The sequence below is a fragment of the Osmerus eperlanus genome, unplaced genomic scaffold (genome assembly GCF_963692335.1).
Source record: "Osmerus eperlanus unplaced genomic scaffold, fOsmEpe2.1 SCAFFOLD_319, whole genome shotgun sequence".
NCBI classification, from domain to species: Eukaryota; Metazoa; Chordata; class Actinopteri; order Osmeriformes; family Osmeridae; genus Osmerus; species Osmerus eperlanus.
The window spans coordinates 5,001-31,404 of NW_026911075.1; the positions used below are offsets into that span (position 1 = coordinate 5,001).

At 46.8% G+C, this 26,404-nt stretch overlaps 1 protein-coding gene across 1 annotated transcript; it reads left to right on the forward strand.

The window, feature by feature from the left end:
- The first annotated feature begins 28 nt into the window (after positions 1 to 28).
- On the forward strand, positions 29 to 11,309 carry LOC134015567 (ligand-dependent corepressor-like). Its single transcript, XM_062455114.1, is given in 6 exon segments — positions 29 to 203; positions 1,742 to 1,862; positions 3,363 to 3,806; positions 4,798 to 4,891; positions 8,400 to 9,246; positions 9,248 to 11,309. Coding segments are annotated over 4 exon segments (1,620 nt in total). The 5' UTR covers positions 29 to 203; positions 1,742 to 1,862; positions 3,363 to 3,412; the 3' UTR covers positions 9,533 to 11,309.
- The last annotated feature ends 15,095 nt before the right edge of the window (positions 11,310 to 26,404 follow it).

Sequence of the window (26,404 nt, forward strand, 5' to 3'; positions counted from 1 at the left end):
ACCTGTGCTCTTTTGGTCAGCTGTCTACTCTACTGAGCTGCTTTGACTGTATTTGGGGAGTCAGGGAGCGCGGGCTGTGGTTACCCAGAATCCCTCTGACGTGTTGTGTCGTGTCTGCTGCAGACTGCCAGCCCGAGGAGGTCTCTGATTGGTCGTCGGATGAAAACTGTCTCTTCTGCTGCTTAAGACGAGAGAAAGTGAAGGTAATGGCTTTGTGTTTTTGTGTGATTATTTGTGTGTGTGTTTGTGTGCAAGCGTGTAGTATCGTATGTATCGTATGTATGTGTGTATTGGAGTGTGTGTATTTGAGTGTGTGTAATCTTATTTAGGTTGCTTTATTAGTTGTCTCACTTGTTTCTCTCTCTTCCTTTCTCTCTCTCTCTTCCTTTCTTTCTCTCTCTCTCTTCCTTTCTCTCTCTCTCTCTCTCTCTCTCTCTCTCTCTCTCTCTCTCTCTCTCTCTCTCTCTCTCTCTCTTTCTCTCCCCTCTCTCTCCCCCCTCTCTCTCCCCTCTCCCAGCCTCTCTCATTGCTTCTGTCATGGTCTTGAACTTAATCTAAACCCTAACACTTGATAATGATTTGGTGTGCAGGGAGGGGAGGTGAAAGGGAGGAAGGAAGGAGGGAGGGAGGGCGAGGTAGGAGGAAGGAGGTGGGAGGAGGAAGGGAGGGAGGGTCAAGGAGTTCAGAATAATAACATGACCAGTTCACATTCCTTTATACACGGAGTGAAAGTAGCTTATGAGATAATTTACAGACAGTGCCCCTTAGTCTCTTTCTCTACTGCTCTCCCTCTTTCCTGCTGAACCTCTCTCTCCCCTCTTTCCTGCTGAACCTCTCTCTCCCTCTTTCCTGCTGAACCTCTCTCTCCCTCTTTCCTGCTGAACCACCGCCGCACAGAGATGCCCACCGACCCTCTGACTGGCTGCTGCCTCGGCCCTGCCCTGCCTCGCCCCTGTCCCTGCCTCTCCCTCCAAACCACACGAGCTCTACTAAATGGTCCTACCCCCCTCTCTGCCGTCCAAAATGGCCCCCCCCGTTCCCCTTCTTGAACTGACGGGTCCCAGAGCGTCGTCAGGGGCGACAGCGTCCTCCATGCAGTCTTTGTTTGAACGCGGGATGCAGGACAGAGGGATGGGGGGATGGGAGGATGGAGGGGGGGGCAGGAGTGTGGGTGGTTGGCCTCACTAAGATAGGCGACCAAACGGTTGCCAAGCAGAGATTGTTTGTCAACTTGACCTTCTCAATCTCCAAGGTCACCATCTGTCTCCAAAATTATTTTCACCCTCCCCCATTTCTCTCTCTCCCTCTCCCCCCTCTCCCCCCTTCTCCTCCCCCATGTCTCAGATCACCACTACAGAATTCACACATTTAATTGTTGTGAAATGCCAAAGGACCCACTCAGCAAGGAAACAATTGATTCATTGATCTGAGGGAGAGAGAGAGAGAGAAGAGAGAGAGAGAAGAGGGAGAGAGAGAGAGAGAGGAGAGAGAGAGAGAGAGATGAGAGCGAGAGAGAGAGAGAGAGAGAGAGAGAGAGAGAGAGAGAGAGAGAGAGAGAGAGAGAGTATATATTTAGAGATGTATATATTTTTATAGTGAGAGGGGGAGAGGAAGACAGAAGAGAGAGAGGAAAAAAGAGGGAGGCATATTGAACTTGAATGTGAGCGAAGGTTTTTAGCTCTACGATTTGATCTAAAATCTCTTGCCGGCTGTTTAGTCTGACTGGTGTGTGTGTGTTCAGGACCAGAGTGAGAGTGGCAGCGAGGGGTTCTGGGAGCAGGAGAACAAACCGGACCAGGCCAAGATCCACCGTCTGGAGAGGCAGGCTCAAGACTTCCTCAATGCTGTGTTCCATAGAAAGGGTAGGACACACACACACACACACATGTTTTTTCTATCCTAGTGGGGCCCGACCAGTCACTTCCATGCACACATTAATACATTTACATGTAGTCACTTAGCAGACGCTCTTATCCAGAGCGACTTACAGTAAGTACAGGGACATTCCCAAGAGGCAAGTAGGGTGAGGTGCCTTGCCCAAGGACACAACGTCATTTTGCACGGCCAGGAATCGAACTGGCAACCTTCTGATTAATAGCCTGATTCCCTAGCGGCTCAGCCATCTGACTCCCATCTGAATACACTCACACCTCACAACACACCCTGTGGATGCTCCAGGGTGTGTAGTCCACTCACACACACCCTGTGGTGCTCCAGGGGTGTAGTCCAGCTCCAGTCTAACTGTGCTTCCTTCCTCCAGCCAGCCCACCCCTCAGCTTTAGGAAGGCCTTAGCTCCGCCCCCAGGCCCCACCCCTCAAGCTTTAGGAAGGCCTTAGCTCCGCCCCCAGGCCCCACCCCTCAGCTTTAGGAAGGCTTAGCTCCGCACCCAGGCCCCACCCCTCAGCTTTAGGAAGGCCTTAGCTCCGCCCCCAGGCCCCACCCCTCAGCTTTAGAAGGCCTTAGCTCCGCCCCCAGGCCCCACCCCTCAGCTTTAGGAAGGCCTTAGCTCCGCCCCCAGGCCCCACACCCTCAGCTTTAGGAAGGCCTTAGCTCCGCCCCCAGGCCCCACCCCTAAGTTTTAGGAAGGCCTTAGCTCCGCCCCAGGCCCCACCCCTCAGCTTTAGGAAGGCCTTACCTCTGCCCCCAGGCCCCACCCCTAAGCTTTAGGAAGGCCTTAGCTCCGTCCCCAGGCCCCACCCCTCAGCTTTAGGAAGCCCTTAGCTCCGCCCGCCCCCAGGCCACACCCCTCAGCTTTAGGAAGCCCTTAGCTCCGCCCGCCCCCAGGCCCCACCCTCAGGCCCCGCCCCTCAGGCCACACCAGGAAATGTTTGTCCCAGACGTTTGTCTGCCAGAACGCTTAGGCTTGTTTGAGAAGCTGTATGTATGTATGTATGTATGTATGTATGTGTGTGTGTGTGTGTGTGTATATGTGTGTGTGTTGTTTGGGGAGCTGATGACAGTAGGGTGAGAGTAAAGGGTCTTAGTGTGTGAGAGAGACAGAAGGTGTGTGTGTGTGGGCAGGGGGGGGGTCACGCCAAACGCTTTGGACATGTCACATACTGTAAACATAACATCCATTAACAGTAGTCATTGGGATTTAAAGTGTGTGTGTGCCTGTACATTTGTATATGTGTGTATGTGTGTGTGTAAATTGATTTGGATCATTTTTTTTGCAGTCGAGGATTAGGATAATGTATTGTTTCAGGGATAGAGAGGGACAGATTGATATCTCAGACCAACATGTTTTTGATTCTTTTACAGGAAATCACTGAGTTACTGTAAACACTGTGCTGTTTCCTCTGCCCCCACCCACCTTCATCTCCCCCTGCACCCCTTCTCCCCCTCCCCCCCCCCCCCCCAGACCTCCCCAGCTTCTCTGACCCTCACATACCTCTAGTGGCTCGTGAGATCATGCAGCGAATGATCCGCCAGTTCGCTGCTGAATATACCTCAAAAACAAGCTCAACTCAGGACAACGCCCCCACGCGTTACCCCCCGCCCCCCCCAGGCCTCCCGGGGGCCCCGGGCCCCCAGCCCAACGGAATCAAGGACCAAAGCCTGTCGACGGCCGCATCGCTCACCCCAGTCCCCGCCGACCCCCCCTCCCCTGCCCCGGGTACGGGGCTAAGCCCCTCCCACGCCGCACCCGCCACCGGGAACGGAGCCGGCGAGACGGTGAGCGGGGCCTCCTCTCAGAACCCCGCCTCCTCTCAGAACCCCGTTCTCAGCAAGCTGCTCATGGCCGACCAGGACTCCCCCCTGGACCTCACCGTGAGGAGAGCGGAAGACGAGCCGCGACAGCAGGGTGAGGCTCTCACACACACACACACACACTCACACACACACACACACACACACTCTCAAACACACACATGCACACATACTCTCAAACACACACATACTCTCAAACACACACATGCACACACACACACACACACTGATGCACACACACACACTGATGCACACACAGACATGCCCACACTGCTCACCCTATGAACAACGTCTATGAATCTGCTTAAACAACGGAGAGCTCTCCCGAGCTTTCTAAAAATAAGTCCCAGGTCAACCTTTGGCCTGCAGAGTTTTGGGAGTGAGGATTATCCTGTTCTCTTCCTAATATGATCACGAGCACATATGGCCTGGTTCTTCTTTCTACACTGCTCAAGTCCAGGGTCAGTTGAACCCCACCCCTCCCACACACACACACGTACACACACATACACAAACACATCAATTTTTTACACTTCCTTGCTCTTGACCTCAGTTGATTTCAAGCAGATAAGCAGCCAGCAGATTAGTGGGCTGGTCACAGGGCCCATGTTCACATGTGGGGGGGAGGGGGGGGGGGGGCAGCTGCACTTTGGGGATTACTGAGTGAGGTGGGAGCGTTGGACACACACACAAATCACAATCACACACACACCACAATCTCACACACACGCACACACACACTGTACTTACTCACACGCAAAGACACACACACCACAAACACACACCTTTACACAACGACACACGGATTCACACACTCATAGACACACTCTGAAGTATCTCAGACACATGCAGAAACACATATGTATGAAATGATGATGCTGGTTAATATAAAGTTCAAGGAATAGGTAAAAAGCAGCTATTATTGCACGGATGTGTGTGTGTTTATCCATGTATATATTCACACATATATGTAGTACACTGTCAGGATAATAAGCCCTAACATAATGCACTTGCTTGTTTGTGTGTGTTGTGTGTGTTTGTGTGTGTATGTGTGTGTATGTGTGCGTGTGTGTGTGTGTTCTCAGATGGAGTCCTGGATCTCTCCACCAAGAAGAGCCACTTCATGGCCGCTGGCCTCCTCAAGATCTCTCACAGCTCCTCCTCGCCCACAATCAAGGGGTGAGTGAACCCTGCTTGAGATACTAGGGAGGGGGGGAGGGGTGAGGGTTGAGGGGTGATGGCTCAGGGATGAGGGCTCAGGGGTGAGGGCTCAGGGGTGAGGGGTGAATGATGAGGGGTGCGGGGTGAGGGCTCAGGGGTGAGGGGTGAGGAGTGAGGGGTGAGGTCTCAGGGATGAGGGGTGAGGAGTGAGGGGTGAGGAGTGAGGGGTGATGGCTCAGGGGTGAGGGGTGAGGGCTCAGGGGTGAGGGGTCAGGGGTGAGGGGTGAGGGCTCAGGGGTGAGGGGTGAGGAGTGAGGGTGAGGGGTCAGGGGTGAGGGCTCAGGGGTGAGGGGTGAGGAGTGAGGGTGAGGGCTCAGGGGTGTGGGGCTCAGGGTGAGGGGTGAGGGTGAGGGGTCAGGGGTGAGGGCTCATGGGTGAGGGGTGAGGAGTGAGGGTGAGGGGTCAGGGGTGAGGGCTCAGGGGTGAGGGGTGAGGAGTGAGGGTGAGGGGTCAGGGGTGAGGGCTCAGGGGTGAGGGGTGAGGGCTCAGGGGTGAGGGTGAGGGGTGAAGAGTGTTCTTTGATCCCTCCATCCCTCCATTTTTTGTTATTGTCTTGGTTACCTTGATCGATGTGTTCTCATCTAAGATTGATCTATAGATTGATCACGAGCAAGACATTATTCATGTGGAGCGCGGTGCGCGGGTGCATTCCTTATTCAACACAACTCGAGAGTTCAACCATAGACCTCGACAGAGATTTGACAAGTGTGAGCGCGTTCATGAGCGTGCGTGTGTGTGTGTCTGTAAGCGTGCATGAACGTGAGTGTGTATGCACGGTATCTCCGTCCGTACTTGTGTGTGTACATATACATTCTCAAGTCTTTTGTCTCCCCCTGCCCTGTATTGACGTGGTCAGTGCAGCTGAGTGATATATTATTGATGGCTGCTATGCTTGGCTTCATGTTTGAGTGATTCAGCCGAAGACCCAGTTCAGGCTGCGTCAACACGGACGCCTGGGCAGCCCAGACGGAAGGGGGGGCAGCTTCATCGGACCCGGGGTCTCAAACATGGATTTGGAGAAACTCAATACAGCGGCCTTGTTTCAGAAAGAGGGTGTGGTGGAAACTGGAGGAAGTTGACTCAGAGGTGAGGGAATCTCTGGGTTTGAGGTTTCAAAGAGACAGTTCGGCTAAGAGTGAGGTACTACGGCGATATGCTCTGTGAAGCTAACCCGCTCGCTAGCAGGTTTTATTCAGCTAACCATATCGGTTTAAAGTATCTTTTTGTCACCTCACATTCTTCGGCTGCTGCTATGGTATTGCTTCCTTCATAATATCGGTTCATATTCTGAATAAGCAGTCATTAATAGTTCCAATTCCACTGGGGATACATAGGCGGTTTACTTTTCCTCCTGTTAATATGATTAGTGTTATCTGTGTTCTATTGATGCTCCTCTATTGATGAGGCATTTTTATATCCTTGCGCTCACTTAATTAGACTGCTGACTAATTAGGTAACTATGTAACCAGCTGTTATCACCTGGAAACTAGAGACTCCTGAGTTCTTCCCTTACTCTCGCCGGAGCTGTTAACGGCGCGGTTTGTTTGGCGAGGCTTCTGTTAGAGGACGTGGTGGTTAAGGGGGTTTGGGGTGGAGCCACGCTGCTCACCCTGTGTTTAGGATGCATTACCAGCACTCGCTGTGAAGGTCAGTGCGGCTTTCCTTGCCCCGATGGGCCGGCTTGGCGGTAATTAGGTTCTGTGGTGAGCGTTTTTGTTGTTGTTTTTTAATGTGTGTGTGTGTGTGAGGTGTGTGTGTGTGCGTGTGTGAAGGTGTGTGTGTCTGAGGAGGAGGTGCAGCAGAACACTCAAACGTAGTTGCTTTGACATTCAAGCAGTCCTCAGTAGACACTGGCCCGCTTGGTCTCCACACGGCGCTGTGTGGCTCTCGGAGAACTTCACTCTACAGTGTTTGTCTTCAAGAAATACTTTCACTGACTCCAAAGCAACATTCCAAGTGTTCCTATAACATCAGGAATGTTAGTATATGAGAGTATCTCATTTGGTCATTTAGCAGACACCCTTATCCAGAGCGACTTACAGTAAGTACAGGGACATTCTCCCCAAGGCAAGTAGGGTGAAGTGCCTTAGCCCAAGAACACAATGTCAATTGGCACGGCCAAGAATCGAACCAGCAACCTTTGGATTAATAGCCTGATTCCCTAAGCGCTCAGCCACCTGACTCCCCTCATCTCATGAGAGTGGTGTCTATATAGACACTCAGCTTGTAGAAGGAATTCATTTAAGGTGTTAAATTAACACTTTGAAATGTGTATCTGTATGTCTTTAATTTACCTGGTTGTTGACTTGTTACTGAAATATTAAGAGATTGGTTTTAAATGCTGTATATGTGTAATCATGTAGTGATTAATTATGTACACAAAGCACTTTGTATTTCCTGTATGAAAGACAGAGAATGTATCTGTGTGTTTGCATGTGTACGTGTGTGTAAGTATATGTGTGTGTGTAAGTAAGTGTGTGTGCGTTCTCACTCTGATTGTGTGTCTCCCAGTGGAAAGTCATTGTTGTGATTGTTGTGACTCTCTCCATGTCCTTGGTGTTCGTATTCCACCTCGTTCTCCTGCTCTGGTAGTTCAATTATTTATCGGTTTAGCAGACATACACATTGTGTGTGTGTGTGTGTGTCGGTGTGTGTTTGTGTCGGTGTGTGTGTGTGTGTGTGTCGGTGTGTGTGTGTGTCGGTGTGTGTGTTTTCTTTATCCTCTAGTTACTCACCACACAAGCTTAGTCTCACTGGCATTACGATGCTATTCAAACATATCTGTCTTCCTCCAGGGCTAAAATACATTTATTTGAAATTCATTTGAATTTGAATTAAGGAAGCTTTTGGCTATTGAGGCTAAATGCTTACGACACGCAGTCGGGGGAGAAAGAGAGGGAGAGAGAGAAAGAGAGAGAGAAAGAGAGAGAGACAGAGAGAGAGAGAGAGAGAGAGAGAGAGAGAGAGAGAGAGAGAGAGAGAGAGAGAGAGAGAGAGAGAGAGAGAGAGAGAGAGAGAGAGAGAGAGGAAGAGAGAGGGAACGAGAGATAGAGAGAGAAGGAAAGAGAGAGAGAGAAAGAGAGAGGGAACGAGAGATAGAGAGAGAAGGAAAGAGAGAGAGAGAAAGAGAGAGGGAAAGAGAGAGAGGAAGAGAGAGGGAAAGAGAGAGAGAGAGAGGGAAAGAGTCAGAGAAGCAGAGAGGTTGCCAGTTCGATTCCCAGCCGTGCCAAATGACGTTGTGTCCTTGGGCAAAGCACTTCACCCTACTTGCCTCGGGGTTAGAAAATGTAAATTTTCTAACTGTAAATGTAAATGTAGAGAGAGTGAGAGAGAGAGAGAGAGAGAGAGAGAGAGAGAGAGAGAGAGAGAGAGAGAGAGAGAGAGAGAGAGGACAAGAATCGGCTTGTTTTTAAGCCAAATATTTTTTTCATAAAAATGTAACTGTCTTTTTCTACTGTCCTATCAGGCGCTCTCTGAGAGTCGACCACACCTACCGGGACATGGAAGAGGAAAACGGTTTGCCGCCGAGAAGCTTGCAGGACGCCAGCCCCGCCTCCCTCAAGCCGCCATTGGCCCGTTCGCTGCTCATCAAGGAGGAGCTTCTGAACCAGAAGCACCGCCTCCTGGCCCAGCCCGCCGCCCTCTCATTGGCTAGTTTGGAATCGGCGGGCTTGCTGAACCACGGCGGGTCCATGCGCCCCCTGCTGGGCAGGGAGGGTTCCTCCCCCTGGGAGGGCAAAGCCCTCCACCTTGACCGCCTGCTGAAACTGAAGCAAGCTAGCGGTGCTCTTAGTGGGGCCCTTAGCGACCTCAAAGACCTGCCTCAGTTCCTGGACAACCACCACCACCACCACAGAGCCTTTTCCTCCAAGAGCCCTGGCTCGCTGCTCCACCACCACCGCCACAACCACCACCACCCCCACGCAGCCTCCGCCAAGGCCCACCACGGGGCTGCCGGCGCCGGGGAGGCCAAGAGGGATCTGGGCCACCATTCCCCGCCGGTGGACCTGAAGATCCCACAGGTGCGGGGCATGGACCTGTCCTGGGACTCCCACGCGTCCGACCTGTACGGCTACGGCTCCATGGTGCTGGGAGGTGGGAGCGGAGGGGAGAGCGCTCTGAGCCGGAAGCTGAGAGCCATCCTGCCCAAGCAGGGGCGCAGGGGAGTGGTCGGGGGGTTAGGGGGGCTGCTGGACGGGACCGCCGACTACTGGAGCTCCGACATCGACCAGCAGACGTCCGGGCCTCCGTACCCGACCTCTGACCCCGAGGGCGACCCGGGGTCCAAGCAGCCGAGGAAGAAGAGGGGGCGGGTACCGCCAGTACAACAGCGAGATCCTCGAGGAGGCCATCGCCGTGGTGATGGGCGGGAAGATGAGTGTGTCGAAGGCGCAGAACATCTACGGGATCCCTCACAGCACCCTGGAGTACAAGGTGAAGGAACGCATGGGAACCCTGAAGAACCCCCCGAAGAAGAAGCTGAAGCTGATGATGAGGATGGAAGGCCAGGATTCCGCGGCGGAGTCGGAGAACACGCCCACGGCAACCCCGCGCGACGACGAACCTCCAATGGGCTCCGGCGAACTCCAGGACGAGTAAACACGACAACCACCAACAACAACAACAACAAATTCTGAAGATTTTTTTTTTTTCGTTTTTTTCTGAAAGTTTCCCAAATTTTGATTTTAAAGACAAACTTGGATATAAAACCCTGAGATTAGATTTCATGACTAAATGACTGACAGGGCTTTATTTGTGCCAATTTACTTAGCAGTATCTGGGTGAGCACAAACGCAGGGAAATGAGGAGGAATTTAAAACAAACTGAAAGATAGAGAGAGAAATGAGAAGCTAAAAATGTATAAAAAACCCAGAATCGGCTGGTTTTCTACGGTTGTCTGTTTGACGCTGTAGTAAGCATTTGTGAAGCTTTCATATTGAGCAGAGCTGAAACAAATGCATCAAAAGCCATGAGTTACTTGACAATTAACAACATTTTCTAAAGCATGCTAATCTACCCTACCCTTAACCCCCCTTGTTTTGGACTTGATACACTGACCCATCATAGCTTCTAAATGCAGTGTGGGAAGTGGACAATCCCAATTTTGGGAAATCGAGGGGGGTCAAAAACGTACCCTTTGAAACAAACTGATAAATTATGGTTCCTCTAATCTCTCCTCGATCTCATGAAGTAAAAATTGGTAAGTGAACTGTTTATATATATGTTTTAAACCCACTCTAAATCTAATCATGTCATGAAAAACTCTTGTCTGAGATCAGAAAAAATCCCGAATCATCTCTTCTGACGCTAGGTAGCCGCTACCCGCTTTCAAACGCAAAACTATCTTTCCCCTTTTGGATATCCTGCTACTCACTAAAGAGGACGAAAGCAACATTAACCCGTTCTTTATAAAGAAACAAAAAGACACATGAAAGTCATTCAGGGATGCATGTTTGTGAGTTTCTACTTCTTTAAAATAACTGATTTCTTATTTTTTGGGGGATACTTTGGATCATTTTTCTTTCTTTTCTTCAGTTTTTCGTTTTTCTTTGTTGTTAGATTTTTTGCTTTCTTTTGCACTACACTCTCGGTCTGGCGCTCACTGGCCCATCTCCCCACGTGACGGCAGACCCGGTTACCTCGGCCTTGCTGCCCTAGCATCATGCACTTACTGTCTGCCTGCAGTCTGACCTCTGACCTCTGCCTCAGACAGAGCAAGCGGACGTCGCCCCCTGAACACACTCATCTAGGATCTGATGTGTCTTAATACCCTCTCACAGTCAAGGCTAGGACTGCACAGGGAATCTGATCCTGGGTCTGTGGTTTTAAGGGCACCTCCTGTACCTCCAGAGGTCTGTCTCCCATTATGGATCAGGATCCAAGATGGATCAACCACTGGGTTTCCCTCCAACCGATGACCTCATTTTGTGCTCAACCGACTATTGGGATCTCATGTCCCATTGACTGAATGAAGAAATCCATTTGAAAAAATGAAAAAACTGTCAGTGTAGCAGAGGTGGTTTGGAACCCTGCCTCAGGATCTTACCTGCCCCAACATCGGTCGCCCTCAAACTTTGAGGATGTCCCCTCTTGGTCTGATGGCTTGTGTATGTTGGTGGGTTTTACCCAATACCCAGTTGGTCACACTACCCAGGAATCGTCTGTGTGGGAGACTCTTGCAGCTACAGTTGACGATTCTTTACCCTTGATAGGCTGGACTCACTTCAACATATGGTTTTGCTTTTCAAAACCCAACTAAGCTAGGAAGTCTTAGTTCGGTGGGATTGTTATTTTTCGATACGGTCCCCTCACCCTCCAACGTTGTTTGACCTCACAGAATCTAATAGTGAAGGAAGCTTTTGATGAATATGGGCTTTTATACTGGCAGTGGAATGGGATGTGGGGGTGGGTGGGCTGGGTGTGGGGGGGAGGGGGCAGGGGGTGCAATTTGGGGGGTACTACTTGACTGCAGTGAGGGCTGGAAGGCAGATTATTTAACATATTATAAATTATTTTAACAATGATGATTTCAAAGCTTTTCTGGAATTTTCTCTTCATTTTTAACTCAGGGTACCTGAGACAGAAACTCTTGGTGAGATTTCAAGCAAGGGCCAGATCCTGTGGGACCTATAGCTGAAAGGCAGGACAGGCCCAATGACCTCCAACCTCTGACCCATCAACTCTGCTACCACCAACTGAGACGAATCATTAAAGACAAAAAAATAAATAAAGATAATACGTACATACACTGAAGTGGTGGGGTGTGGGGAAGTTTGGCGATAAACTTCTGAAAACAGCACTTTTAGAAAAACGATAGAGAGAGAAAGTGAACGATGTTCCAGGTTGTGCATGTGGTGTAGCTTTTTTATGGATAACAAGGAGGGGGGTAAGTGATTGAAGGAAGAGTTGACCTGAATGCCAAGGAGAAAAAAAGAGCAAGAGAGAGACAGAAAGAAAGTCAGATTTACAACAGCAACAGAAAAGCTTTAGTGTGTGAACACTTATAGGAAGCTGCAGCTTGGAACCCAAACATTGTGTTTCCTCTTTATCTCCTCAGCGTAAAACGGTTGACAGCTTGATCATGTAGAGTTTCGTGTAGTTGTAATGTAGTTGTGGTTTCCCTGTGCACTCACTCCACCAGTTTCAGTATCAGGAGACAACTGTTGTCACATTCTGTCTGGAGGGAGAAGAATAGCCTTCTTAGGAAGAAAAAAACAATTCTCTCGTCTTTTTTTCATCTTTTTCTTTTAAAGACGAGAGAATAAAAAAAAAAAACGTTTTGTTGTTTTTTTTAACAGGCTGCTTTGTTCTTTGGTAAATGTTGCTCTTTGCTCTGTCACTGCCAGTGCTCACCCAGTCTGGGAGAGTTTGTTTCTACATATGAAAAAATATTGTACTTTGAAACATCTCTCCATTCTTGCTGAAATGAGAAATCCACTTCTTGAAATTGTACCGTGCATTATATTTATTTGTTTTCCGCATCCCCCTCCCCCACTCCCCATCTTTGTGAAATGGCATGCATGCGCTTTTTTTCGGCTGACTTTGGGGCTAGGAAATCCCTTTTGATTTAAATATTTAATATGACTCTAGGCCAAATCTGTGATTGGTGTTTTCATTATAATCATTATCTAATGCAGGAATCGTAGCAACCCTCAAATGGTGTACTATATTAGCCAATAGGGAGCAGACGAGGATTGACCTTTCTTTAAGCAGACGGTCATGGCTCCTGCATGAAATGCAGCCAACACTTGGACGATGCGGAGCATTTGAAGTGTCTAATTTGTTCCTGGCCTCATCCTCATAGAGTTAAGCTAACGCTCCTTCGAGATAGCTAAGCCTTTCTTGGGCAGAGGTACACAATCACTGACTTTAAATACAATTTGACAACACACAAAACAAAAACACTTTCTAAAGTATAGTGTAATTTTTTTTACAAAATTACGTTTAGTCGCCTGGTAGTCATTTTACAGCACAACAGCTGCTGATACTCTAGATGGTGACCTCTTTGTGTAAAGCACGTGAGCATGGAAAAACACTGTAAATTAAATGTGTATAACTTGTACTATTGGCACTTACCCTGAGAGACAGCACTGTGGAGCAGAGATACATTCTGCAGCACTTACATGGCTGTGCTTGGAGACTAGTGGTTCACCTGAGCTAAGCGATCGTATCCTGCATAATTTACAAAAAACGCTAAATTATTAAAAGAAAAGAAACACTACAAAATACGGAATATTTTGTCCGGATTGTCGGATTTATTGGATTAACAGAGTATATTTAAACATTTTTTATTTTGTTCAAAACAGTACCCCCTCATCAGTCTTGATTGTTTGCTACTGGATGCATGCCATTTAGGGGATGTAAATTGTATTTTTCAATGTCTTACTTTTTGGTAATGGGTTTATTTATTGGTTAACGGTTCCCCCTGTCCAGAAAAGCCCTCCTCCTGAAAACATCAAAGTCTTAGGTCTTTAAAAAGAGACCTCTGGTGTAAACTACACCACAGGAAGATCCATGAAATCCATCTAATGAATGTAGTAAACTCAAACTAATATAACTTAAACCTCAGACACACACTTACACACACGCAAAGAGATTGAAAAAAACATGGGTCAGTTTTCTGTACAGACTGTTTTATTTTGTAAATGTTTTCACATTCTGCTGGCGACTTTACATTACTACGTTGTTTAAAAAAATTCAGAACATTCTGATGCTCCTCTCTGGAAGCCTTTCAGTACTGTACGGTCTCAGGATGGCGGGAGGGGCAGCAATATGTCAGTTAGCAAACGACACCGATGTTTAACTACCTGATAAAGACGTAATGTATAGACATGCTACTATATAACAACTTGGGACCCTCCAAGTCTCAAGTACTTTTACCTCAATCTCCGAAAAAAAGGTGTTTCCGTGCCTCGTACGTGTCCGTCCCTTCCACGCAGGGAAGCCTGCTGAAGGGATAGCCAACACTCTGGGAAATACTAGTACACTTAGTCTTTCGTGACTTTTTCGGTTGTGATTTCTTTTTTTTTGCCTTCCTGTTTTACCAGAGCTGTATAGTTGAGGGGTTTCACACTGGCTGGTTTATATCCACATCCCGTACTCTTTCAGGGATTCAGCTAACAAACAACCTTAAGGAAATGTAGATCAAGAACAAAAGAACACGAGTTAAAACACTTATGTTAAGGGTTGTGCCAGTCTCCTTTCTAACCCTAACCATATCTCGTGTTGAAAGCCTTCACATTTGGGTCTTCTTAATTCACAACCCTGGAGGACGAATATTTGTGAATGAGTCCCCAGTCACCATAGAGAGAGAACGAGTCAGAGCATTGTTTTCTTGACGTTGAACTCCAGGTTCAAACTTCACACGACCTTCAAGGACCGACAGGAATACCCAGAGGGCCATGAAGGGGAAGGGAGGACAGGAGGACAAGTTAACCGTAATGTGTCTGTATGATTCTACACAAACTTATTTTTAAGTGCATTCCAAAAAGATATATACCACAACAAAATGTATCCATTTACATGAAATGAAAAAAGCGATATACATCTGAATATATATAGCCTATATATAGGCTATATATATATATATATTTATTTAACTGTTTTAACTGTCTTCAGGTAAACCGATATATTCTTTTTTTTCTTCTCTCTTTCTGAAGTGTGAGATTGTACAAACACTGGGGGAAAAAACTGCTATAAATTGCAGAACAGCAACTAACCTCGATTTCTATATAGAAAGAAAAACGTGACGTGCCATGGTTCTATGTCGTTAGTCGGGCGGAAAACACTTTGACAGAGGAAAACAAAAAGCGACCTGTGTTTTATGGCCGCACTCCTCGATACAAGGCGTAGGTGATCTACTTGGCATGGCGTGTCTGGCTTACCTCAGGATCCACTCATTTAAAGCAGCTGATTGTATCTTGCCGACACAACGAGTCAGGAATTTTACTAAAGCTTGTTTCCAAATTTTTGCAGTGTAACATGTAATAATGTCGTTTTTTTTCCCGCTGTTAATGTTATTACTATTATTGTTGGTTTTACCGCAATTTCTTTTGTGGATTATTTTTTTTACATGTAATTTATTTTATTTTGACTTTTGAAGAGAAATTCTTGTAGTTAATGAACTGGACCCAGGTCTTTCTAAATGCTAAATTACTGTACTCATTTTAGCACATACAGCCTTGGAAGAGCATAGCACACACACACACACACACTCACACACACACACACACACACACACACACACACACACGATCACTCTGCATCAGGTATCCACACGTTGTGTGGGCGGGTTTTATGTACAATTAAAGCACTGCAGGTCTGCCATCTCTCTTATAGAAACCAGGTGGGTGGGTGACACTCCGGGGACCTGGCGGCAGGCTGCTGGATGTACTCCTCCATGTAAAAACCTCCCTCTCATCTTCTTCTCCTCTAACTTCTTAATATAAGCCTTGTTTCTCAAGCTTCTTTGACCATTTTTAAATGGATTTTATTATTAGTCTCGCTGTCTGGTTCCCAGCAAAGGACAATATCTGAAATACAGGACTAAGACTCCACTTTCACACTGTAACTCTGTCGCTCTGTGAATTATTTTTATTTATTTTTAGTTTAGGAGCCTTTGTGTGTCTGTGGCTTGGTACTTGTGATTTTTGTGTTTTTTTTTGTGTAATTTCTTTCCGCTTTAAGCTCACTTTTGATCTGATCGTCAAAGATAATAGTTGTTGTGTATACCTCTGTGTGGAATCTCAGCATCCGTGTCGTAAATTTCAAAGCATTTGTAAAGGCGAAAGTACCAACTGCCAACAACTGTGAGCATCAGGGCTTCATTTGCCAAGTAGTTTAGGTTTCTTTAAAGGAAGACACACCTGCTCAAACTGCAGAAATCACACACAAAACTAAATATTGAGTATTTCGACAAAGGCTTTGAACTCTAAAAACAATCTCCTTGCCAGTCTTATATTCAGCCTAATAAACTCAGCCGATTACAGTTTATTTAGACGAGCCTTCTGTGAGGTAGTAGAGAGGGGAGTTTGGGAATTCTATATGGCTTTGTCATCCATCTGCAGCCTATTAATATAGGTGGTGTCCAGACTTGAAGAGGTATCCAGGTATGCTAAACTATCCTTCAGGAATGACTAATCCATGTCAAATATGCTGAGAAAAGCAAATCTCTATTGATCTGGATGATAAAAATATAATTTGCAGTAGTGCAATCAAATTTTCTTATCCAGTTTTCTATCATCAAGAATGTACACTGTTAGTACAAGAGATTCTCGAAGGTAGCATTTAGGTTGAGTTGGAGTGATGGTTTTAAACTGAGAAGGAGATTAGATCAATTGCAAAAGGATAAGTGGAACATTTATAGTTTTTTGTTATTTGAACTGCAGTGCCTTCCACTGTCTTTCATTAAGATTGTCGGTTTGGTTTTAATCAGATCTAATCAAAGTAACCAGCCCCTAATCGTGTACAGATTACACACACACCATAATACCATGTCAGACAACCAACAATATTTAAAATCATATGTTGTCAATTCAATAGAACATTTAACTTAGTACTTTTTCTTTATTCAGCAGTGATTGAAAAGTTGAACAGTCCAGGACATGCTTAGGCTATATAACCTGTTGAACTTTGACCCTGAAACCATATCCTGTCCTGTCCTTGGTCCCAGTCCAGGCCACTTCCTACCAGACAGACAGAGAGGCAAGCGAACGAATATAGAAAACTCAAGGAGGAACAAACAATGAAGGTCACAACAGAGCCAAGACGGTGTTAGCTAGCCGGCGTTAGTTAGCCGGCGTTAGCTAGCCGCCCAGCGTTAGTTAGCCGGCGTTAGTTAGTCGGCGTTAGCTAGCCGGCGTTTGCTCGCCTAAAGAGCTAGCGTTAGCTCGCCAGCGTTAGCTACTCTCTGTAGGCCGACAAGGAAAAACACGTGAAACAGCGACGTTTTCCCTCAGTGTTCCGCTGAAGACCACCTGAGCCACGCAAGCTGCATGGAGGGCCCTTGCGCGTTACCATGACGATCTTTCGGCATCACACACAGGTGGAGTGTCTTATCGCCCCCTATTCTCCCTCGTTTCCTTCTTTTCCTACACACACACACTTACTTACACACACAAATTAACATCCAGTACACACACACACACACACACACACAGTGTAGAAACGCCTTTACAAATGTGACATGCTTCTGTCTGTATGTGTCCACACGGGAACAACCGTTTATGATGTTTGATGTGGTTTTTATTTTCCTTTAGTCCCCTGTGTACTTGTGTCGGAATTTGAAAAAAAGCCACACTGAGCGAGACGAATTCGATGTGTCTTGTCAGGATTGATGCAGTAGATTCCAACATCCTCACAGCTCACATGAAACCTCTGTTAAACTCCCCCTTCTAACTGTATGATACGCATTTTTTTCTCTTTGACGCTCTCACTCACTCTCTCTCTTGTCTTTCTGTTCAGTATGTGAGTGTGTAGGAGTGCTTGCACAAGTGTATGTCAGTCTGTGCGTGATAAATCCAGATGAATTGGTCTCTCTGTGACATCTGTTGTGTGTGTGTGTGTGTGTATGGGTGTGTGTTTATGGGTGTGTGTGTGTCGCTCAACCTTAAAAGGTAATTTCCTGCTACCTCAGTCCATCCAGTGCACCTGCGGGTTGGGGGGGTTTTGCTTTGGAATTCAAACACCCGTGTTTTTCCCTCTCTCCAACTGACAAGGAAATGAGGCATCTGTCGTTGGGTGTTCAAAGCCAGTCGGACGGTACGCAGGCACACCAACTGAACCGTCCTCGTGACCTTTGACCACTTAAGAGGTCTGGTCAGGGGGAAGCGACGCTAGCGAACCGTCAAGCGTGACGTCATCGTGCGCGAGCCGCCCCTGCCCGAGACCGTTGGTTCTTGATTGTTTGTTGTTGTCGTTTTCTCTCTCTCTCTGTCACTTTTCTTTTCATTTGAAGGAACCTTTTTGAATTCCTTCACGCTGTGTGATTTGCCATGCCTGTCAAACTGCTCGAGCTGCCCTTTTTGGTTGGTTGGCTACGATAGGCCACACCCGCTGCTCCCTGTTTCCCTGTGGACGTTCTCTTTGTTGATGTTGTCGCTTTTGTGATCTACATAGATTATGGTGACCCCTCCCCGCCCCCCTCCTTCTCTACCTCTGCCAGGCCTCATTCCCCCACTCCCTCTCTTGCTCGCTCCCCCCCCCTCTCTCTCTCTCTCTCTCTCTCTTTCCATCCTTCCATCTCATGGGTTTTGGAGCAGTTATTGTGAACACATCGACCTGACAGGCCCACTTTGTCGTCATGGCGACCCCTGACCCTCTATGTGAAGTGTGACGGGCATCACTTCCTGTCAAGACAATAGCTACGTCCTTGTCACTTTCGCAGCAATCTTTTTCTCCCCTTCTCCTTCTCTCTCTTTTTCTCTCTCTTTCTCTCTCTGTCTCTCTCTCTCTTTCTCTCTCTCTATGTCTCTCTCTCTCTCACCTCAGTTGAATAATGTCAGTTGGACCTCTCTGGATGACTGTGAGGATCTTGATGGGCTTTCAGTGAATGGAAAAAGAAGTAAGTTGTCAGTAGAAAAAACTTAAGTAATCGCCCACGCTAAGTTCCTAACCCTTCTCTACTGTAGGCCTACTTGGCACGAAAACACATGTGAATTCAGTGACGGGAGAAGCAAGTGTTTTCCAAATGTCAGTTATCGGCAGACTACAGCAGACGATGTATGTTGTCGTGAGAGGAGTTGTGTCTTGATCTCTCTCTCTGGCGGGCCTCTCTCTCTCTGGCGGGCCTCTCTCTCTCTCTCTCTGGCGGGCCTCTCTCTCTCTCTCTCTGGTGGGCCTCTCTCTCTCTCTCTCTGGCGGGCCTCTCTCTCTCTCTCTCTCTCTCTCTGGCGGGCCTCTCTCTCTCTCTCTCTGGCGGGCCTCTCTCTCTCTGGCGGGCCTCTCTCTCTCTCTGGCGGGCCTCTCTCTCTCTCTCTCTCTGGCGGGCCTCTCTCTCTCTCTGGCGGGCCTCTCTCTCTCTCTCTCTCTGGTGGGCCTCTCTCTCTCTCTGGCGGGCCTCTCTCTCTCTCTGGCGGGCCTCTCTCTCTCTCTCTCTCTCTCTGGCGGGCGTCTCTCTCTCTCTCTCTCTGGCGGGCCTCTCTCTCTCTCTGGCGGGCCTCTCTCTCTCTCTCTCTGGTGGGCCTCTCTCTCTCTCTCTCTGGCGGGCCTCTCTCTCTCTCTCTCTCTGGCGGGCCTCTCTCTCTCTCTCTCTCTGGCGGGCCTCTCTCTCTCTCTCTCTCTCTCTGGCGGGCCTCTCTCTCTCTCTGGCGGGCCTCTCTCTCTCTCTCTCTCTCTGGCGGGCGTCTCTCTCTCTGGCGGGCGTCTCTCTCTCTCTCTCGTCTCTCTCTTGTCTCTCTGCTGTCTCTCTTGAAGGCTTTAGTGAGGAGCTATTGTTGTCTGAGGTTTGTTATTAACATGTTGTTATTAACATGTTGATATTTAGAGTGTTGAGATTCCCTGCTGGGGAGGGGGGGGGTCTCAGTCATCTGCAACATGAAGGGCAGTCTTTGGAGGATGGGAAGAAAATCATACATGAGTCAGTCTGTTAATATTTCACGGTCCTGTTGACAGTTTGATGAGCCCTCACAAAAGAGAATATTTGGTTGTTAATGTTGTGTCTCTGATCTCTCATTTTGAAGATTTTTCTGTTGGACGCGGGGGTCCTGTTTATTAACCAATGAACATCTAATTTGTGGGAGGTTTTTATGTATTCATTTCATTCAAGTGGGCATTCATTCATTTCCGTTTGGACTTTAGTTTGTCGACTACAAGCCTTTCTTGTTAGAAATTAAGCTTTCCAGTTGCTAAATCCGGTCACCCCGTGAATTCCCAAGGCCAGAGCGCGCTGGGTCGACTGAGATGTAGTGAGATAGACAGGTCCCTCGCGCTGCACAACTCACGGCGTCACGGTGGTCAGGTGACCTCTTCAGCGGTCAGGTGACCTCTTCAGCCGTGGGCTAGACTCTTGCACATCATCTCTCGCAAAACACAAGACGACGCAACGGAGATTAGAGATTAGATATCCATAGGCCTATTGCAGTTTAGTTTCTAATTAGTTTAGTGATTGATACAGATCAATCATTGATCAGCACGTGGGGATTACAAACTTTATTCCGAATATTTGTGGTTATTGACACACTGCAGCATACAGCCGACAGTTATGCCCAAAGAGTAAGCCTAGACTATGTACAAACATACTATAGCCTACTAGGCTATAGTGTTCTTAGAAATACCAGACATACCTGACTGAACAACAACTCACTTCAAATACAGTTTTTCTCAGGATTTTGAATGAATCCTGAGAAAAACTGAATGAGAAGACGCAGCTCTTCATCAAACTCCCTTGTTTCCTATGCTTCTTGGGCTGGCGGTTAACAGGAACCATAGGAAACAAGGGAGTTTGATGAAGAGCTGCGTCTTCTCATTCAGTCTTTAGAACCACGAAAGAAAGGTGACCGCTAAATAGTGTCTGTGGTTGATCTGTCAGCTTTGACGACGTTCGACGAACAAGAGGGCGTAATACCACATTTGCAGGCCACTAGAAGTCATCACACACCCATATTTCTAAAATAAAGTAAAGGCTACCTCTTTGCTTATCTTCTTCTTTAAACATCTTCATTGTTAAACTGAATGTATAAATAAGTTAACACAACTAACCTCTATACATATTTAAGAAAAACAGATAGGCCTCTATATGTCTAGGCTACACAAAGGCCATAGCCTAGATGACGATTAAGTACAAACACGAATGCATTTGTATTTACAAATCTCTAATGTCATGTAGGCTACTATTATCTCTAAGGAAGAGGACGACCCTCTTCTAACTATAATTCAGGGAACATTGTCAAGTGCAGTATGTTTAGAAACCAGGCTACTGACCTGTTTGATTATGCTCATCGCTTTAATGTTGGTTTAATTACATATTTTTTGCTTGTATTTCCTCCCCGATTTAAATCATAGGGCAAGGAGTGATGTTTTCTAATCGTTTTATTTTCTAATGCGTAGTGGAATTTTAGCGAGCGTATCTTGATCTTTCTTTTGGAGCCCGATTAATCTGTGAAAAAGATTTGGGTTTTGGGTGCGGGTTTTCTAAAACCGAAGCTGTAAAATCAGTATATTTATGAAGAGAAGGAGGCGGACTAGAGAAGCCGTTGTATATAGTTCTGAGTTACTCGTGAGCCTTGTCTGTCTTTTATCAGGCAAGGATTGCCGCACGTGAAGGTGGTCCGGAAAAACACGAGCTTTAACCGTCAGAGTTTGAACAGTGAAAAAATGGAGGGGAGATTGAAGGTTATCCCTCTCGTTTTTATTTGCATGCTGGTGTACCAACCCTTGTCTCAGACCTTTTGTGAAGCAATTGGTTGTCTGGAAGCACTTTGGATAATGTAGGCAACTCAAGCTTGGGGTCTAATGTGCTGATCATAGATAATTGCCCTAAAGATTACCTAACCTCTTATGAGGAGGTGCACCCAAGGTATGTGTTTGTCATGGCTAACATTGTGTTATTTGAAAAGCTCTTTCGCAATCATTTTTTCCTCAAGTAAAAAAATAAAATAAAATCGGTAAAAAAAAAACTGCAGTTGGAAAATGAAACAAGAGTATGTGCGAGTGTGCGCGTGTGTGGTTGTGTACAAAAATGGAGAATTAAAAGTGCTTGCAATCGTGTGTCCCGTGCTGGCTTTTGTAATCCTACCCCGTTCAGCAGCCCATGACTACATCACCCACAGTCTCACTGCCAGAAACTCTCCGAAATGTTCGGCAAACGTTGCGCTGCCCCTGAACGCAACTTCTCAGTGTCTGTAAAGGGTGCAGTGATCCCTCTCTTTCATTTAAGACTGATGACCCATAAGCACCCTGGGGACTGAGACGGTCTCCCACACACTCCCTCAAGTACCCAATCCACATCGAGGCAGTGATCTGGTTGTCACCGTGACAACTAGGCCATGCAAAAAATGACAGATCTGAAAAGCATATACATATAATTTTTTTTCATGACTAGAGGAAGATCTGTTTTTACCAAACACACGTTGATCCATGCAGTCTGCTTCTCAGCACTCTGTCCAACCAGGTTCCACCTCTGTGTTGTAGTGGTTCCACTGCTGTGTTGTAGTGGTTCCACCGTCCTAGGCCTGACTCAACACTTGATGGTGTCAGATGTTCAGCACAACATGTTCTCAAAGAGGGTGGTCTGCCTTATACAGGACCTGTTAAGACCTGGTGGTTTGAAAGGGCTGGACAGAGTGAGTCTTCATGGTCTTCGAGCTGGACTCTCAAAAGTCATCTGAACACCTGGTATCACTTTGGTTTTCTACTGGCAGGGGTGACGCGAGGAAAGCTTTTTGATCTGGCTTGACTGAGTGTTTCATTAGCCCTCCCATTTGGATGACGAGACTTTTAAGATGGACTTGAGGATAAGTTGAACTCGGGTTGATACTGTTGATGAACTACGCTGTTCCGCACCATTCACACATTCCTGATGTTAGTTGTGGAGCAGCTGACGGGTGAGGAGAACAGGTCGGGTCGCTTCACGGACACCTTCACTGTCGTTGCAGGTAGCTAACCTTTGAAATATCTGCTTTGATTGTTTCCTTCTCCAGTTGTTCTTGAATAATGAAAACACTCTCTTACACTCACAGTTGAATAATCGAAGATAGCGCTCTTTGGTCGGTCTTTATGGATGCCTTTGCTTCAGGGTTAGGTGTTTGCCTCTTTTGTCGATATACCTCATTCATACTACCTGGGTGGAAATGAGGGGCGCTGTTCAGATGTACTAGAACCGCTAGAACCTGCCTAAACCCCTAAGAGGGTTCTCAGTTCTTAGAGCTACGACGTTCTCCATCTGTACCTCATAGCGTCTAGAAAACAAAAAAAAGAAAAACCTGTATGGACCTCATTTTTCAATATCTACTGTTTACAGTTTGGCAGAAAATTTTATAATTTAAATATTTTTCTCATACTGTAGTTTTGATTTGTGGATACTTAAATGTTTGGTTTTTCTTTTTGTACTTCGTGAGTTGGACTTTTATTCAGAGCTGGTGTGGTCGATGTCCGTTCGATGGAGCACTTAAGACGATCACATTCATTCTTTTCCAGTTTGATTGATTGCACTCTTTGTTTAATTTTATAGTTTAACCCCCCCTCCCCCCTCCCCGTTTTAAATGCAAAAATCGGATTTAAGAACTGGGATGATGAATAATAGGTTGTGTTCTAATGTCTGTGACTTTTAAATATAGATTTTTTTTTTGTAGATTTTTTGTGGTCTGTTCTCTCTTTTTTTCTTTTGCATTGAACAACACTGTGTAGTCTGTCTTTGAGCATGTGTAAAATATTTTACTGATTATGTTAAAATTAAATTTAGGAATAAAAACTAACTTTTTGCCACACATTTCAGCTGTAATGTTGTGTAAGGTAGTATTCACTGGATGCTAAAACCTTCTTTTCAAAACCACTATTCTTCTAATAAATTTTGTCGTGAAAATAAAGCCGATCTTGTCCTTGTCCTTGTTTATTCATACTTTGGAACTGCGTGTCTTTGTTGTTTTCAAACTCAGAACACGAGTGTAACGTGTTAGAATGCGCGTAGACGTGTTCACTGTTTTTGCGTGTGTGTGCGTGTGTGCACAAACTCACCCACGGACAACTACGCTAAACTACAGTTATATTATCATTGAAGAACTACGGCTGAACCACCATTAAACCATCATTGAACTCTGAGAAAGCTGTAGTCAAACACAGTTTTTAAAAGCGGGACTTGAGGAGGGTAGGATTGAAGAATTCTTCTGAGAACACCAGCTCCCAGCAGCCTCTCTCTAACCCTGAGACTGTACTGGGCTCTGAACAAGCTTCACAATGCACTGCACAATCTGCCATACTACCTTGTTTGTATAAACGTTCAACTTCTTAGAAGAATGCTTGCACACGTGTTTGTGTGTGCTAATGTATGTGTCTGGGAATGTACATTTCCTTAGGTGAGTCACGCAACGGCAGAATAGGAGTCAGATATCCACCAGTACTGTATGTGTAACAGTCTTAATGATGGTGTGTTCACACAGATATCTCCTCTCGTTTTCTCCAGCTCTCTTTGTCTCCCCCTTTCTCTTTCTCTCTCACTGCCTTCCTTCTTTACTCTGCCTCCCATCTCCCTCATTCTCTCTTATTTCCTCTTTCTATCTCCACCCCCCTATCTCAGTCTCACCTCTCTCCCTTCTTTCTTTATCTTATTCCCACATTCCTCTCTCTTTCCAGCTCCCTCTATGCGCTCTCTCTCCCCACTCTCCGTCTCCAACTCTCTCTCCCTGTCCCTCCCTCTCTCTCCCTCTCTCCAACTCTCTCTCCCTCTCTCCAACTCTCTCTCCCTCTCTCCAACTCTCTCTCCCTGTCCCTCCCTCTCTCCAACTCTCTCTCCCTCTCTCCAACTCTCTCCAACTCTCTCTCCCTCTCTCCAAATCTCTCCCTCTATCTCGCTCTCTCCAACTCTCCCTCTCGCTCCCTGTCTCCTCTGTTGTCACCACCATAATCAGCGCTGCTCCCAGGTGGTCTCTGGGCCTGAGAACCAGCATGCGGCCGCATTACGAATTAATGGCTGCAGATAAAGCATTCAATAAAACACACATGCGCTCACACACACACACATGCGCTCACACACATCACATCTGTGGTGTGTGTCTGTGGTGTGTGTCTGTGGTGTGGGAGTCGTCTTTTCCTCTCTCTCTCTCTCTCTCTCTCTCTCTCTCTCTCTCTCTCTCTCTCTCTCTCTCTCTCTCTCTCTCTCTCTCTCTCTCTCTCTCTCTCTCTCTCTCTCTCTCTCTCTCTCTCCTGCTCTCCCTCTTTCTCCCCTCTTTCTCCCCTTCTCTCCAGAGCCTCAGGATAGAGGCTTTAGTATTAGAGAGGCAGAAAAGACAAATAACTTTTCAGAGCTCAGGAAATAGGTCATCCTGCTATCAAATATCTATTCTTCATGCTGTGCCTTAGGCACCAAAAGAACATCATATTTTGGTGTGTGTGTGTACAGTCATGCGGAACTGTGCACATTTTCGTGAGATAACTGTGTTCGTAAAGCTTGAAGATTTGAGGGTTGGATGATTATTCACTTGTTAAAGTCTTGTGTTCTTTGCAGCAAGCATGTGGACATGGAACCTTTCTCTGGACACACTAACTGGTGGTTGTGGGCGGGAATTGTATACACACACACACACATATACACACACGTACACACTACAACGTACACACACGTACACTCACAACACACGTACACACACACACAGAGATACTCACAACTCACCCACAGGACAACTACGCTAAACTACAGTTATATTATCATTGAAGAACTACGGCTGAACCACCATTAAACCATCATTGAACTCTGAGAAAGCTGTAGTCAAACACAGTTTTTAAAAGCTGGACTTGAGGAGGGTAGGATTGAAGAATTCTTCTGAGAACACCAGCTCCCAGCAGCCTCTCTCTAACCCTGAGACTGTACTGGGCTCTGAACACACAACACAATGCACTGCACAATCTGCCATACTACCTTGTTTGTATAAACGTTCAACTTCTTAGAAGAATGCTTGCACACGTGTTTGTGTGTGCTAATGTATGTGTCTGGGAATGTACATTTCCAGACACATACAATGTACACAGATATCTCCCTCTCGTTTTCTCCAGCTCTCTTTGTCTCCCCCTTTCTCTTTCTCTCTCACTGCCTTCCTTCTTTACTCTGCCTCCCATCTCCCTCATTCTCTCTTATTTCCTCTTTCTATCTCCACCCCCCTATCTCAGTCTCACCTCTCTCCCTTCTTTCTTTATCTTATTCCCACATTACCTCCTCTCTCTTTCCAGCTCCCTCTATGCGCTCTCTCTCTCCCCACTCTCCGTCTCCAACTCTCTCTCCCTGTCCCTCCCTCTCTCTCCCTCTCTCCAACTCTCTCTCCCTCTCTCCAACTCTCTCTCCCTCTCTCCAACTCTCTCTCCCTGTCCCTCCCTCTCTCTCCCTCTCTCCAACTCTCTCTCCCTCTCTCCAACTCTCTCTCCCTCTCTCCAAATCTCTCCGTCTATCTCGCTCTCTCCAACTCTCCCTCTCGCTCCCTGTCTCCTCTGTTGAAATGTCACCACCATAATCAGCGCTGCTCCCAGGTGGTCTCTGGGCCTGAGAACCAGCATGCGGCCGCATTACGAATTAATGGCTGCAGATAAAGCATTCAATAAAACACACATGCGCTCACACACATGCGCTCACACACACACACACATGCCCTCACACACACACACATGCGCTCACACACACACATGCGCTCACACACACACACATGCGCTCACACACACACAAAATATACGATATATCAATTCTGGATATAGATATTTACACAAAACCCAATGCATCCCACAGACACACAATTGCATGTACACTGAAACACACTCACACACACACACACACTT